The sequence below is a fragment of the Trichoderma gamsii genome (genome assembly GCF_001481775.2).
Source record: "Trichoderma gamsii strain T6085 chromosome Unknown Scaffold_4.2, whole genome shotgun sequence".
Taxonomy (NCBI): domain Eukaryota; kingdom Fungi; phylum Ascomycota; class Sordariomycetes; order Hypocreales; family Hypocreaceae; genus Trichoderma; species Trichoderma gamsii.
In genome coordinates, this window is record NW_020171341.1 from 186,630 (window position 1) to 200,626 (window position 13,997).

Genomic DNA, 13,997 nt, shown 5'->3' on the forward strand with positions numbered 1-13,997 from the left:
CGAGCGAGATACAGTACTCGCACTGTAGTCTCTAATGACTTGCACTTACACCTCAGGATCTCTCATCTCCACACTTCTCGTCGTTGCCTTTTCCATGACATTGACCAGTACAATGAGAAGCTCATATCTAGACAATCTTGTGGCGCCCTTTGAGGCCGACCGCCTCATCGAAATCCGCACCTCTGGAATGAAACAAATGCCAGGCTTGAATGTCATGTCAGGAATTGACAAGCAGCTTCGCACTGTTTCTATGAAGATTGATAAGTTGGGGCTTGAAGGAGATGAGCACGATCCTACGTTTCATGGCGGCCCAGATAAGGCTATTCTTGGATGTAAACAACTTCCTTGAGTTCTATTAACGGCTTCAGACTAACAAACCGCTTCATAGATTGCTCTTCTCATTATCCGTCGTGGCAAGAATCTTATCCCGACCGACTCGACAAGTTCGTCCCAGGCGGTTTTGGAGAAAACTTTGTCACGGCGCACATGAATGAACGGAATGTCTGTATTGGTGACGTTATCTCTGTTGGTTCAGAAGTCATCCTCCAAGTATCCCTTCCACGGCAGCCATGTTTCAAACTCAACCATCGCTTCTCGTTGAAGAATTTCGCCCCTGAGACTTACAAGACAAGCCGCACCGGATGGTATTACCGTGTCCTCCGCGAGGGTACCGTAAACTCCGGCGACGAACTGAAGCTCGTTGAGAGAAAATGGCCAGCGTGGACGATTGAACGGGTCCAGGAGTATCTCCATCGCGTGACTGACAATGACGAGATGAATGAGAAGCTGGCTGAAGTTGAGGCTCTCGGCAACGAGGCCCGCAACCAGTTTCAGAGACGCGTAGCCAAGGCTCAAAGGCGGAAATTGCATAAGAAAGAAGACGATTGGGAAAGCTTCAAGGTGGTCAGCCGCAAAGTTGAAACACCGAGAACCGTTTCGCTGGTGATTGAGGCTCCTCCAAAGGCTCACTCTGAGAAGTACCCCATTGGAGCCCACGCAAAGCTCAAGCTGGGAAATGGCCTTGTCAGAACATATTCTGTTGTGTCAAGTAGCGGAGGCGAAGCTGAAGACGTCAGAAGATTGGAGTTTGGTATTTCTCTTGACGATAACAGTCGAGGCGGCTCGCGATATATGCATAAATCTCTCAAAGAGGGGGATGCCATCCAGGTGGCTAATGTTACGAGCGATGTTAACGGACCGGTAGGAGCAGCAAGTCACCACGTTTTCATAGCTGGAGGCATTGGCATTACCGCATTCCTGCATATGATGGACAGATACGACAATATCAACTGGAGCTTTCAACTCCACTATGCTGTGCGGTCTTCCGACGACATCCCTTTCCAAGATCGGTTGGAATCATATGGAGATAGAGTGATTATATACGACAAGTCAAAAGGCCAAAGGATGGACTTGAGCAACATCATGAAGACCCTCCCCTGGAACAGTTTTACATATGTTTGCGGGCCTATCCGTATGATGGAAGTAGCCAAGGTTACCGCCGACGAGGCCGGCATTTCGCCGCAAGAGATACATTTTGAGGCCTTTTCTGCCGACACTTCTGGAGATCCTTTCGAAGCAATCATCACCAACAGAAAGAATAAAGTTGTTCAAGTCGGAGAAGAGGAGAGTTTATTGGAGGTCTTGAAGCGGGAATTCGACGACATTCCCTCGAGCTGCGAAGTGGGCAATTGCGGCACATGCAAAGTTACTGTCAAAAACGGGGAGATCATTCATCGAGGCTCCGCGCTTATGCCGGATGAAAAGGCTGTTTCCATGTTGGCATGTGTGAGTCGTGGCGTGGGAAGGATTGCCATTGAAGTGTAGATGCTATATGCGAGCAAGATGACTTTCTTGTGTTTGTAGATGGCTGTGATTCATTTATGCGATATATACGATATCTTCTTGTATCAGTTATACTGCTCTTGCACTATCAGCTCGTAAAGACTACCTTCAATATATTCTGTACTGCATCCATCGCATGAGTAACCTAAGAGTTATTGATGCAGAATATCCGAAACGGCTGTGCAAGGGTTCTTAGTATAATTTTGGCCCCTGTATAGCATCTAACGGCGAGATGGCCGAGTTGGTTATGGCGTCAGGTTAAGGCTACCTTAACAGCAATTCCTGGTGGAGCAATCCGCGTGGGTTCGAGTCCCACTCTCGTCATTTTTTGCTGCTCTGAATACCGGTAGCCAGGAATTTTACCTGTAGTGAACGATCTTTTTCCTTTTTTTCCTTTCTCGTCTTCTCCTCTAAAATAGCAGTAATTCTTGGTATATGGCAGTAATATTCTGTTTCTGCTTGCGCAGGGAGAATTTAAATACTTAGAGCCTGCGGCATTGATTGATGCTAACACAACTGAAGAGCCCTTCCATATCGATACGGATAGTGGGGCCAATTTTTTCTCAAGACCTTGGAGCATCAAGCGCGAGCAAATCTTCGTTCCTACGCAAGAGACGCAGAGCTGCCATCTCCCAAATATCTCGCCAAAATGGCTCCTTTAGATGCGACTGGCGATCAGTTCGCCATTCTCCCCATTCAGATGCCTCCGGTCGCTTCATTTCCAGAGACAGCCATTCACGAAGTGCGGATACGAAGAAATGCGCCCAAGATCCCAACGGCGAATGATTCTCGCAGCCTCTTCCTGAAAAACATTCCTGCAGATAGCACAGAGCCTCATTTCCGGGCAATATTCACCGATCTTGTCGGCGCCGGACGATTCGAGACCATAGCCTTCGAAGACGACAACAAAGCTGCTGTTGCAATCGATCCTGCCCGAGCGCTCAAGGTTGCTGGATATGCGCGTAAACGGAAGAGGGGAGACGTCGAGGATGAAGAGAGGGCGGAAGAAGAGGCTGCACGATTACCAGATATTTGGACACGCCAACTGCATAGAAGCAGTAGCACGGCTGTTGTACTGCTCGCTGATGACAAGAGCGTGCAACTCGTTCTCAAGGCGATTGCGAAACTTCAAAAGACCAAGAAATATCCCGTATGGGGCCAGAGCATCTCTGGTGACGTCCAGCCACTAGGCTCACCATGGATCTCTTCCCATTTACGGCTCTGCCGTGCCAATAAGAAAGAAATACAAAATGCCACACATGCATTCTTCAACGTATTCAACAGGAAAGAGAAGGAAGCTGCCGAGCTCAGCAAGCGCCTGCGCAATGAGCCTGATGAAGATGGCTTCGTTACTGTTACTCGTGGTGGAAAGATCAACCCGGCGAACCAGTTCGAAGCTGAAGAGGCTAGACGCAAGATGGTCGAAAAGGCCGATAAGAAGAAGTCTGAGTTGACGGACTTTTACCGCTTCCAGCTGCGAGAACGACGGAAGCAAGAGCAGGCGGAACTGCTGAAACGCTTCGAAGAGGACAAGAAGAAGGTCAATGCGATGAAAGAAAAGAGGGGGAAGTTCAAGCCGGAGACATGATGCAGAAGAACCTCTTTCGTATGGTCAATGAAGTGAAGTAAGTTGAGATTTTCATTTACTTGGGGGCTTTTGCTTTGTACGAAATGCAAGCATGATGACGCACGCGGGGCCATCGAGAGGCTAGAAGAGAATCCAGGCTCGCCTGGGCTCTATTCCGGCTGATGTCGAAAACAACCGCGTAACAACAATCTTCTCAACTCTTCTGAGGCTTGGACGAACAGACGAGACGCTTTTTTCTCACATAGCATGCGGTGAAAATGGTATTAACGCCGTATCTAGGAACACTGGACTTGTCGGTTCGATGAGGGCTTTGAGTATTCGAATAGAAACGATGTCTATATGAAGCAGACGCACAGTCTCGATATCACCTTCCAGTACTCGTTCGCCAACCCTACCGATTTCGTTGCAGCGAGTCATCAGAAATCTATGACCCAAGTTGAACGCTACCTACTACCGAAGCCGTTAGAAAACTCAACAATAAGGATATCGCGCCACGAGGATGTGGTCATATAATGATACCACCACTGTATATAAATATCACGAGCATATATATATTCTCAGCAAATATGACTTTAGTTACTTATTTGTATCTACGTGCCCATCATGTCTGTGCCTTGTTTAAAAGTGATGGACGTATCCACAAACTAGGTTCGAGGAAGAGTTTTACTATATGCAAAAGGCGTGCTTGTTTCTTTCAGCTAGTTTCCCAAAAAATTGGAAAAATTATTGTCATAAATGGCTATGGTTTCATCACTTCGCGTTGCGTGTAGTTTGTTGGACGCATCCATGCTTAGTCATGCAAAGCTTATCAGGCGTTGTTTACTTCCTCCACATGGCAACCAAAACCTTGCGGTCGCATAGAGCCGATACCGAGCTCAGTTTACCTGCGATCAACAGCTCGAGTTTGTGTTGAGGCATGGTAAACAAGAGACTGACTGATCGCCTGATTTATCTCACCGTCTTTTGCCTGAGTTGCTGCATCTGGTCAACATGATTGATGCGGAGAATCTGTGGACAGCTTCGCAGTACATCAACAACCAGCTGCTGTCGAGAGGACTTCTCCGCGATGGCCGCGACATCGACTTCACAAGCCTGGGAGAAGACGAATACAGCACCGCAGAGACTGCAGGCCGCATCATAAGCATCTTGAATGATCTCATTATCCGACGAGATGTACGTTTCTGAGACACTCTTACTAGAATAACAAGAAGAACCATTCAAGCTAATACACCACCAGCGAGATGCAGAACAACGCGAGTCCCTCTCGGTAGCGCTGCGCGGTCTTCGAGCGGAGAACTTAAAATACACAAGCGACATTGCGCGACTATCAGAGAAGGCTGCCGAGGCCCAGCGCAGAAGCGACATCGCCACGGCATCCGAAGCTTCGCTCAAGACCCAGCTCAAGTCAGCAGAGTCGACTGTGCGAGGACTCAAAGATGAGCTGGCACGCACAAAAGGATTAGTGGGACAAGTACGAACCGCATGCGCGACCGAAGTACGGAGGCGTGATCGACAAATCGAAAGTCTCAAGAAGCAGGTCGGCGAGGCGGGTCGCGCGAGAGGAACAAGAACCAGCTCTGGAGTCGTGTCGATTACCGTGACAGGAGATGTGGGCAATGAAAGCAGGAGATCGCTCACACGTGGAGGAAACATTGAAGACGAAGATTATTCCTTGCGTACCGAGACAAACTCTTTTCTTGCTAGCTTGGCGCAGAACTTGAGCGAAGAGAACGAGACTCTCTTGAACGTCGTGCGACAGGCAAAAGATCGGCTGTGCGAGATGAGTGGATGGAATAGCGAAGTCAAAGAGGAATCTGAGGTTGTCAAGCCGCAAGGCTGGCAGGAGATGGCATCGGAGCTTGGCGCTGTGATGGAACACCTGAGAACAATCTTGACGAACCCATCCTTTGTGCCAATCGAAGAGGTTATGGTGCGAGAGGAAGAAATCGATCGTCTTAAAGCTGGCTGGATCAAGATGGAGAGCCGATGGGAAGACGCTGTTCATCTGATGGATGGCTGGCGGAAGAGAATGAATAAAACTGGGAAACCTATTGGGGAGGAGGATCTCAAGATGGGATTGCATTTGAGCCCGGTCCGCGTCTCCAATGTTGAGGAAACAAGGACCGGACGAGAACCCGGCCTACCAGTCGTGGCAGAAGAAAGCGAAGAAGAAGAGGAAGATGACGAGTCGAAACAATCGCCCTGTCCTCCTAAAGGATCGTACCAGGGGATGGCTGATGTCGCAGAGGAAGACGAAGAAGAGGACGATCTCGAAGAGGACATCTATGGTTATAGTAACGATGAGTCAGGCGGTCCTGACAACAACGACGAAGGTGACGGCGGCAACGACGACAACGACAGAAATGACGACGACGATGTTATGGAAATTGACGAAGAACCACCAAACAACCATGTCCCCGGGATGGAAGATTCGGGGGCGGCTGATGATATAGAGTCAGATCAACCTCCCATACCGCCTCCTCACTTGGTTCCGCTTCAGAATTCTTCTTCAGCTGGCAACCGCGGTCCTTTGCAAAGTAGACATCGACAAAAGCCCAGTGGCTCTATCATGCAGCAGACGGCTGCAGTTAACAGCGCCGAGGCCCCCAAATTTACATCTAATCGAGTTGTAAAGGCACTAGGGACTTCCCAGAGGCAGCGGCTTGATGGTACAAAGACAACTAGGCCCGAAGAGCCGCCGCTTGTTGCATCAACGTCATCTCTAGATGAAGCTCTACTGTCAAACAACCGAGCAGAAGAACCTCCAGCCTCTCGAAGCGGCCCTGCGGCTGGTGCCAGTTCCAACCCAGGGGGCATACGATCCAACCCACGTCGTATGCCTGTCCGTCTGGCACCAACACAGGCAAACAGGGTTTCGCGGCCACAGCTTGGTAGCTCGCCATCCAAAGCTGCCATTGCCGCCAAGCTCGCCGCCTCGGAAAAGCAAGCTGATGCTGCGCGCGCAAAACTCCAAACCCTGCGAGCTGCAAAGACTGCTCAAAGACCTGCAGTGGCCTCTGCCACGGAGCTGTCGAGACCTTCGGCGGCGGCAAGAATACAGGCTTCGGTAGCCGGTCGGCCCAGGAGTGCTAGTCCGATAAAGCGAGAAGTTGCACAGCAAGAAGTACAGAAACCCGAGAAACGCAAGAGGGATATTCGGGTGGCCAAAGTTTCGTCGAGGCGGAGGAGCACGCTTAGTCCCTTTGAACTACAGGGCTTGATATCTGGCAATGTTGAATGAGGATGTGGTGGACATGGACGCGGGCGTTGAGAAGATTGGATGATGGCATGGCTTTGGGATTTATGATACTGCAACTATGACGGCTTTATTTGGATAACACTTCTTCAGACTAGTGTCTTTGAGCGGAGAGGAGCATTTTTGCTTGGCGTTTGGGCGTTACAAGATATTGCTATTTACTCACGACGGGATATATCATGAAGACTGATCGATTAGTATGATACTTTGCAAGTCAAATGAATATGAATATGACCTTGGCCTTCCGAAACTATTGAAAAGCATTATCTGTGCCAGCTATCCTACCCTTGAAAATTATCTCGCCATAACAAGAAGAAAACAAGCCGAATTCAATGACTGTTGTTACTTGCCTTCCCAAACTTGCCCAAGGCCCTTGAGCAACGAAACTACTGCCTCCCCTTCCGGAGAGCCAGGGAACGCATTGATGAGCGAGATTCCATATTCCAGAATGCCCATCGCGTCGGTCAGAACCACTACTCCCTCATCCAAACGTGTCAAAACCGGTATATATTTCTCGCTCCAGTTGACGTCGCGGAAACAGACATCCTCAGGGGCAGCACCATCAATAGCGACAATGCAGAGCTCAGAGGTTTCTGGTACCATGTCCATGGAGGAGCTCTGCTGCCACAAATCTTCCATTGGGAACACGGATGATGCCTCTGGGATGGTTGGGCACGAACTGATGGGCGCAAGATGAGAAGCGGTCCATAACGTCAGAATTGCCCTTTGTATGGCTGTTGGCCACCACCAAGGGCGTGCTACGTCGACGCCCACGGCGCGTAAGTGTCGCAATGCTTGGCCGCAGTGGAATATGGCATTTCGGTGGCTGCGGAAGCATTCTTGGTTTTGGAGAAAGTGCTGCCAGCAGCCAATATCGAGGGTGCTGGTCCCTGGGTCGGTGAGTTGCTCGATGCCCACTAGGTTGGCTGCTAGGTTGAGGGATATGAAATGGTAAAGGATTAGACCAAGCCTAATATCATTTGAACATGTATCCTCCTCGCCATGAGGTTCTGTGGCAAGCATATACCATGATTGCAGAAGTCTCTCCGTTTCCAGAACGCTGGAGGTGGCAATTCTACCTAATGCTTCAGAAGGAGTGCTCTTTGCACACAAAAGCAGGCCTCTAGAGTGGTAGGCTAAGGCTTGCAGCGGGTGGAGGAGAAGCTGAAGATGCCGTGGAGGCACTCTCTCTGATAGCGTGCCTTGGATAAAGTTTTGGAACAGTTGCTTCAATGTTTGACGGAACTCAAAGCTTGGCGACTCCTCTGGGTTGATGATATTTGAGTAAGTCCCGCCCATCAAATATGAACAAGTAGCTTGGATAATTGTTCTTGAATACCACGGAAGTTTGGGATCAGGGAGAGGTGGTGCCAGATTGGAAAGCGAAAGTGTCTGTTCAACGTCGTGGAACAAGCTTAGTTCTTGATCCAATATGGCCCAGCTATATGCTAAACTGTATAAAAACATATCTTAGAAAACATTACAAAGCTGTGTCCAAAGAAGACATACCTATCATGACTAAGATGTTGACCATCCAGATGCAACTGCTGATGTATTTGTATTGATTCATCTACATGAACGTTCGGAGCGTGGCCGTCGAATAGGCCCTTGCGCTTCAACCTTCTTATCCAAATTCTTGCCAAATGTAGACCTGGGATTTCTGATAAATATATTGGGTTGAGGGTACTGCTGGCATCGAGAAAAGGATTGTAAAAGCCTCCTTGAAAGTTGGCTGTATGTTTGCCAACGTCTTGTGGTATGTCGGTAAAGCCTCCATAATTCTTTGGCTCTTTGAAGGGAAATAATCCCGGGAACGGAGCTAATTTGCAGGAGCAACTATCTGTATTCTCTGGACAACATTGAAAGTTGTTGGGTAGGCCTATCGACATATCGTTGTCAATGAGCTCCATCTTTGTAGGAAAGTCGGAAATTCCGACATGTGTAGGTGAATTTTGTCCAAGTTCGAAGACGTTTACATCTGAGTATGATGAACTACCCAAAGATGTAGCGGTGGCAGAGTATCCTGACAAAGGCGAAAGAGGGTTAATGAATGCGTTTTGGAAATGGTCGTCATACTGATCGGGGCCTCCATGGAGGTGCTGTATCGGACTTTGGAGGAGAACGTTTTCAGAGCTACTTTCAACGGTCGGTGTGAGAAGGCTATTTGTTGGTAAGGACGACGCTGCTTGTGCTGCTGCTCGCATAGCAACCTTGGATGCTCGGCGGGCGTATCGTGTGATGCATGAGAGATTCTTTTCGAGACATCTCGAGCATGGATACCTTTTATCACAGCCAGTTTTGGCACTCGCGCAGTTTTGGCAAGCGATGAGCGATCGTCCAGATATACAAGGGTGGCTGAAAGGCCCAGAAGGAGGCTCGACGTGACCTTTCGATTTGTGAAGCTTCATTATATGGTTGGTGGTTTAGTTCAAGAGCGGTAGAATGGAAGATGACGTAGTAGCTCGTCGAAAATAGCTTCTGGCTGGTCTATGGTAGCGCTGACGGCAGCGATGATATTATAATACTAGACAGCAAATGTCTTGTAAGTCGGTCTTGTTGATTTGTCTTAGTATTGGGTGAGTAGGGCACGACGAAACACGGATATAGAGTAAAGGATTCTGATGCCTGTTTATGAAGCTTGGATGATGATATCGAGATGCCCAATTGTTTGAAGAGTTTACTGGTTCACGACAGCGACATCGCCCAAGTGACTCGCCAGGAACGCTGATAGTAGCCAAGAGTCTTGTTAAACCGATTAAAGAAGGTGCCGCGAGGAAGCCGCTGCTGTAAGCAGCTATTAATAAAAGAAGGATGCTTTTTGTGGACAACGAGCTTCACTTGTGTTGCGCATACGTCCTTGCCATAGGTGCGCTACTCATTCTGTGAAAAAAGTTTGATAATTGGCTAGAGAAGATTCGGTAAAGACATCAGGTCGACATGAAACCGCCAAAAGCATGTCTTTTGAAATAGTGTGTGGAATGGATTGGCATAATCAAAGAGCGTGTTCCCAAGCTGTTGGAAGACTGCTGGATCGCGATAGCCTGAACATTCCGTTGCCTTATCTTTCATACAGACAAAGTAAGCATCGGCTATAAAGGCAATTATGAAAAACGTTGGAGCTTACAAACAGCCGCAGCAGTTGCGTCTCCTCCAAATCAAGATCAGACTTGTTAGCTACAAGAATTCCAAAGTCGATCAGAACTGCCAAGAGTATCGTCCCCTGAGGCTTAAGGAAGAAGAGGTAAAGATGTTGGCGAAACGAGTTGTCATTGGTACTGGTGGCGAGGCTTTAACTTGATGCACATTAGCTGCGTCATCACATCGCTCACTGCGTTGCTCGCTTTGGTTAGGGGTAAAGCCTAGGAGGTACTGTTCAATGTTCTTTTGCTTGTACAGTTGGTTGAGATGAGATACAGCGACAAGTCTCCACTGATAACTTTGAACGCAGTTTAGAATCCCCCATACAGGTGCCATGTTCATCAAAAGTGCGAGCTTGCATCTGCAAGAAGCCGGGGAGAGGAAATGGAAATGAGTATTGGCTTTCTGCTGATACTCTCGGCAGCCTTTCCTTTGGAATAGGTTCTCTATGATTGACCGCTAGTTTGGGACAGCGGAACTCATAGGATACGCTGAAGCAAGACTGAAACCGGATTCTCTTTCATTATCCCTTTTAATGATGCTAGTTTCCATGTCATGCCGCCTTGTTTCTGGCCAGTTCGTTCTCAATATCTTCTTTTTGGTGATGTCTTGGCGAAAACCAAATACTCTCTATCGTGATATTGAATACCGTTTGGCTTGTGCGAAATATGTTACATCAGCTATTATGAGGAGGGTGCCCTCATGCAAGCCACACAGCTAAGTTTGATCTTTTGAGGGCTCTCGTTTGCTAATGCTGCAGTCTCAAGCGCAATACACGAGGTAGTTGCTTTAGCCTTCAACGACTGTCTCACATATATATCCCGTATAGTTGAGTGGTTACCGCTGTGAAACTGTGTAACAGTGTGTTATACGTGTCCTGGCTGACGTGTGGTGCGAAATTGGAGCTGAGTATATAAGACCACGCGGATCGTTGACCTAGCGGCTGGCTAGTCCCTGGTGTAGCATTTTGGTCGAGTGTCCTGCGGCTCGCGATTCGCCTGGCTTTGGAAGCGGTGGGCGCAGTGGTGAGCCCGGTTGTTGAGCTGCGTGCTCGAACGTGGAGGCGTTGATCTTTTGTTACACAAAGCACGCAACGAAGTTTTGGCTTTGATATATAGTCATGATCGCACCAGTGGAGAACGATGGGCGCTGTATTGCTCCAGCTCGAAGTTTAAGCCCAGCTTGGCAATAAATGCTTTTGTCTTGGAAAGCTCAAGCATAAATGAAGTCTGTATGTTAAAAAACATGCTTGAGACGCTTTATCACAGGCTGATCCCATGATGGAATTGGGTGTTACAAGCATCTGTAAGTTGTGTGACGCACAGGTCGAGATGGAACGGGTGAGCTATCCAAAGATCCGAGCCCTCACGCAGTCTCACAAAGGGAAAAAACTGTAGGATCGTTGAAGGTTAGCACAGAGGGAAACGCTGAAGACGGAAGATGCATTACATGGTTTTTGAGTTCTCCATGTTGTACAGAAAGCAGGAGAAGCAGACTCGCAGATGATTGGACTCCGGGCCTCAACTAGAGGCTGTCGGTGATGCGGAAACTGGGCCATGAGGCGTGGAATTGTTTATCGTCATGATTGCAAAAGGCTGCGAGAGATGTAAGCGAATATGAAGAAGACGAAATTTTCAATTTCTTTGTTAAGATAGCGGCAAGCACGTGGTAACTCAGAATTACTCGATCGGAAAGTGCAGCACTTGAGCGTCCAGAAAGTCCCCACTGCTATCTCCTAGGCGTTCCAGTGTCGATTAACCAAATCTATAAGCTTCATTCTGCCATGGCCACGTATAAATGTTTCTATATAGAGCAAATATGTCTTTTTTCTATGTCAATGATTATCATTTCCAGGCACATGGACGTGGCCTATATTGGGCGACCCTGGTAATAATAAGGCGAGAATTCGGAGGGTACATGTAACCTCGACGGCAGCAGCTGACAAGCGGGCAGCTCCAGAATACGACGCTGATGCGATAAGCTCACAGCTGACCTGGCAGCCGCCTAGCCACATCCGGCCTCCGTCGGTCTCTCACATCACAGCCTCACTCCTGAACATCAACAGACAAAAATCCTCCCCGTAGGACGAAAAAGCGCAGCCTCGTTGCATCATGAAGCCCGTCATTGCCGTGCCGGCGGTTGCGGCCCTTGTGTACAGGGCGTGGAGCAAGAAGTCGCTGACGCCAGCAGGCATCGCTGCCGCTACGGCCACCGCGATTGCGCATGCCTACCACCCGTGGAATCTTCCATTTGTGCTTCTGGTCGTCTTCTTTTTGGCGGGCACGCGAGTCACGCACGTGAGTTGAAGAACATGGCGATTGATCGCTACAGCTAGGTATACAAAAGAAACAGAAAAGAACAGAGGCTAACGATGGCATCAGGTCAAGGAAAATGTCAAAGCCACGCTCACGCTGAGTGCAAAGGGAGCCTCCGGCGGCGAAGGCCCTCGCACGCATGTTCAAGGTATGTTGACGGCAGTCACTCACGGTCGAAGCTCTAGCTGTCTCAACAAAAGCTAACCCATCGTCAAGTCTTTGCCAATTCGCTCGTGGCATCTGTCTTGTCTGTTCTCCATGCCAACCAGCTCTACGCTCGAGCTGCGGCCCTCAAAACTCCAGGTGGCCCGGAACCCAGCGGATCAATGTGCTTCTCATGGGGAGGCGATCTCCTTGTCATCGGCATCATCGCCAACTATGCTGCGGTTGCGGCCGACACGTTCAGTTCGGAGCTGGGCATTTTGTCCAAGAGTGAGCCCCGCCTCATCACATCCCTTACGCTGCGAAAGGTGCCCCGCGGCACAAACGGCGGTGTGACGTTGTTGGGTTTGGGAGCTGGCCTGTTGGGATCTATCATCATCGTCACGTCTTCTATGCTATTCCTACCAATGTGCAACGAAGAATCTGCTGCCTGGACTCGCGGTGGTGGTATTCCTTGGACAACGGAAAATAGACGGCTGCTAATGGGCTTTCTGGTCGTGTGGGGCCTTCTTGGTAGCGTCTTGGACAGCTATCTCGGTGCCATATTCCAGCGCTCGGTCAGGGATGTGCGCTCTGGAAAGATTGTCGAAGGTGACGGCGGTGTCCGCGTCTTGGTATCTGGCGAGGCCGATGGCTCAGATAAGCGAGCCGATATCAAAGCCTCTTTACTGCACGGTGAGGGTAGTAAGGCTACAGAGAAGACAGGTTCGGCAGCTGTTGATGAGTCTGATGAGTTTGTCGACAAGTTCGATCCTAAGAATAAGCACAGGAAGCCTAGCTTTGGTGATGAGAAGCCTTCTCGCATCGTTGAAAATGGCTGGGATCTGCTTGATAACAACGACGTCAATTTCCTCATGGCTGTCACCATGAGCATTAGTGCGATGGGGGCCGCGAGTTGGTACTGGGGAGTTCCTTGGCAAAGCATGCTAACTCCTTAAATTGGAGGCGTTAATTACTTTGCCATTAGGTAAAATAGGCGATGGAAAAGAAATGGATATCTCTAAGTAGTAGACAAGCTCTTGATATTGTGAAAAATCACGATATCTCGTTGCCCCATATGAATTGTACTATCATCAGACTTTACGAATGTTCAAGAAATACCACCTCTTGCCTCCAAGAGCAGAGAACGCAATGTGAATGATGTATAATAATGTGAATTGTGACATTCTATGCCCATATACAGCTTTTAAATATCGGCAAGCTACCTACTCGTTTTCCCGTTTGAGATGAAGAAAAGTTCTACTTCAACTTCAAAGATGAGCCTCCAAAGCAACCTCTCTCCTATCCATCAACTCTATCATATTCCGTATATCAACAAGTATCCCCAAAGTGACAATGTGTATCGCTATCAGCTGCAAGATCGTGATCAATCGCTCATTTGAATCGTTCGTCGAAATCACTTGCGCCCAGCCCTCCACGTCAATCTGCCAGCTGGCGAGGCGCTGGCTTGCCCCTTACCCTCGCCCGCCGAACCCCAACATGCATGGCCTTGAATCCGTTTGCACTTTTTGGATGAATTTCAATAGAAGAAAGAAGAAAAATTTTTTTATGCCACGTTTTTCTTCTTCATTCTTCTGCCACTCCTTTTTGCTTCCATCTCAACAATTTTTCCTTTTCCCTCCTTTTTTGAGCTCAAGCAAACTGTCAACGGAACATTTCCGTCGACGAACAGACTCTCCTTTTTGGTCCAAAAGAA

General features: G+C 48.7%; 5 protein-coding genes across 5 annotated transcripts; 4 read left to right on the forward strand and 1 right to left on the reverse strand.

The window, feature by feature from the left end:
• Window positions 1–94: 94 nt before the first annotated feature.
• TGAM01_v201536 (MOSC domain-containing protein) lies at window positions 95–1,824 on the forward strand (the record flags this gene model as incomplete). Its single annotated transcript, XM_018806373.2, has 2 exons — window positions 95–332; window positions 389–1,824. The coding sequence occupies 2 exons, from the start codon at window positions 95–97 to the stop codon at window positions 1,822–1,824; spliced, it is 1,674 nt and encodes a 557-aa protein (XP_018660404.2).
• A 667-nt stretch (window positions 1,825–2,491) lies between these two features.
• Window positions 2,492–3,430, forward strand: TGAM01_v201537 (hypothetical protein; the record flags this gene model as incomplete). Its single annotated transcript, XM_018806372.1, has 1 exon — window positions 2,492–3,430. One exon carries the CDS (start codon window positions 2,492–2,494, stop codon window positions 3,428–3,430), a length of 939 nt encoding a protein of 312 aa, XP_018660403.1.
• A 990-nt stretch (window positions 3,431–4,420) lies between these two features.
• On the forward strand, window positions 4,421–6,671 carry TGAM01_v201538 (hypothetical protein; the record flags this gene model as incomplete). The annotated part of the gene is made up of 2 exons (XM_018806371.1): window positions 4,421–4,603; window positions 4,668–6,671. 2 exons carry the CDS (start codon window positions 4,421–4,423, stop codon window positions 6,669–6,671), a joined length of 2,187 nt encoding a protein of 728 aa, XP_018660402.1.
• A 357-nt stretch (window positions 6,672–7,028) lies between these two features.
• TGAM01_v201539 (transcription factor Cmr1) lies at window positions 7,029–9,094 on the reverse strand (the record flags this gene model as incomplete). The annotated part of the gene is made up of 2 exons (XM_018806370.1): window positions 7,029–8,139; window positions 8,196–9,094. The coding sequence occupies 2 exons, from the start codon at window positions 9,092–9,094 to the stop codon at window positions 7,029–7,031; spliced, it is 2,010 nt and encodes a 669-aa protein (XP_018660401.1).
• A 2,841-nt stretch (window positions 9,095–11,935) lies between these two features.
• Window positions 11,936–13,239, forward strand: TGAM01_v201540 (integral membrane protein DUF92; the record flags this gene model as incomplete). The annotated part of the gene is made up of 3 exons (XM_018806369.1): window positions 11,936–12,121; window positions 12,206–12,287; window positions 12,356–13,239. 3 exons carry the CDS (start codon window positions 11,936–11,938, stop codon window positions 13,237–13,239), a joined length of 1,152 nt encoding a protein of 383 aa, XP_018660400.1.
• Between the last annotated feature and the right edge of the window lie 758 nt (window positions 13,240–13,997).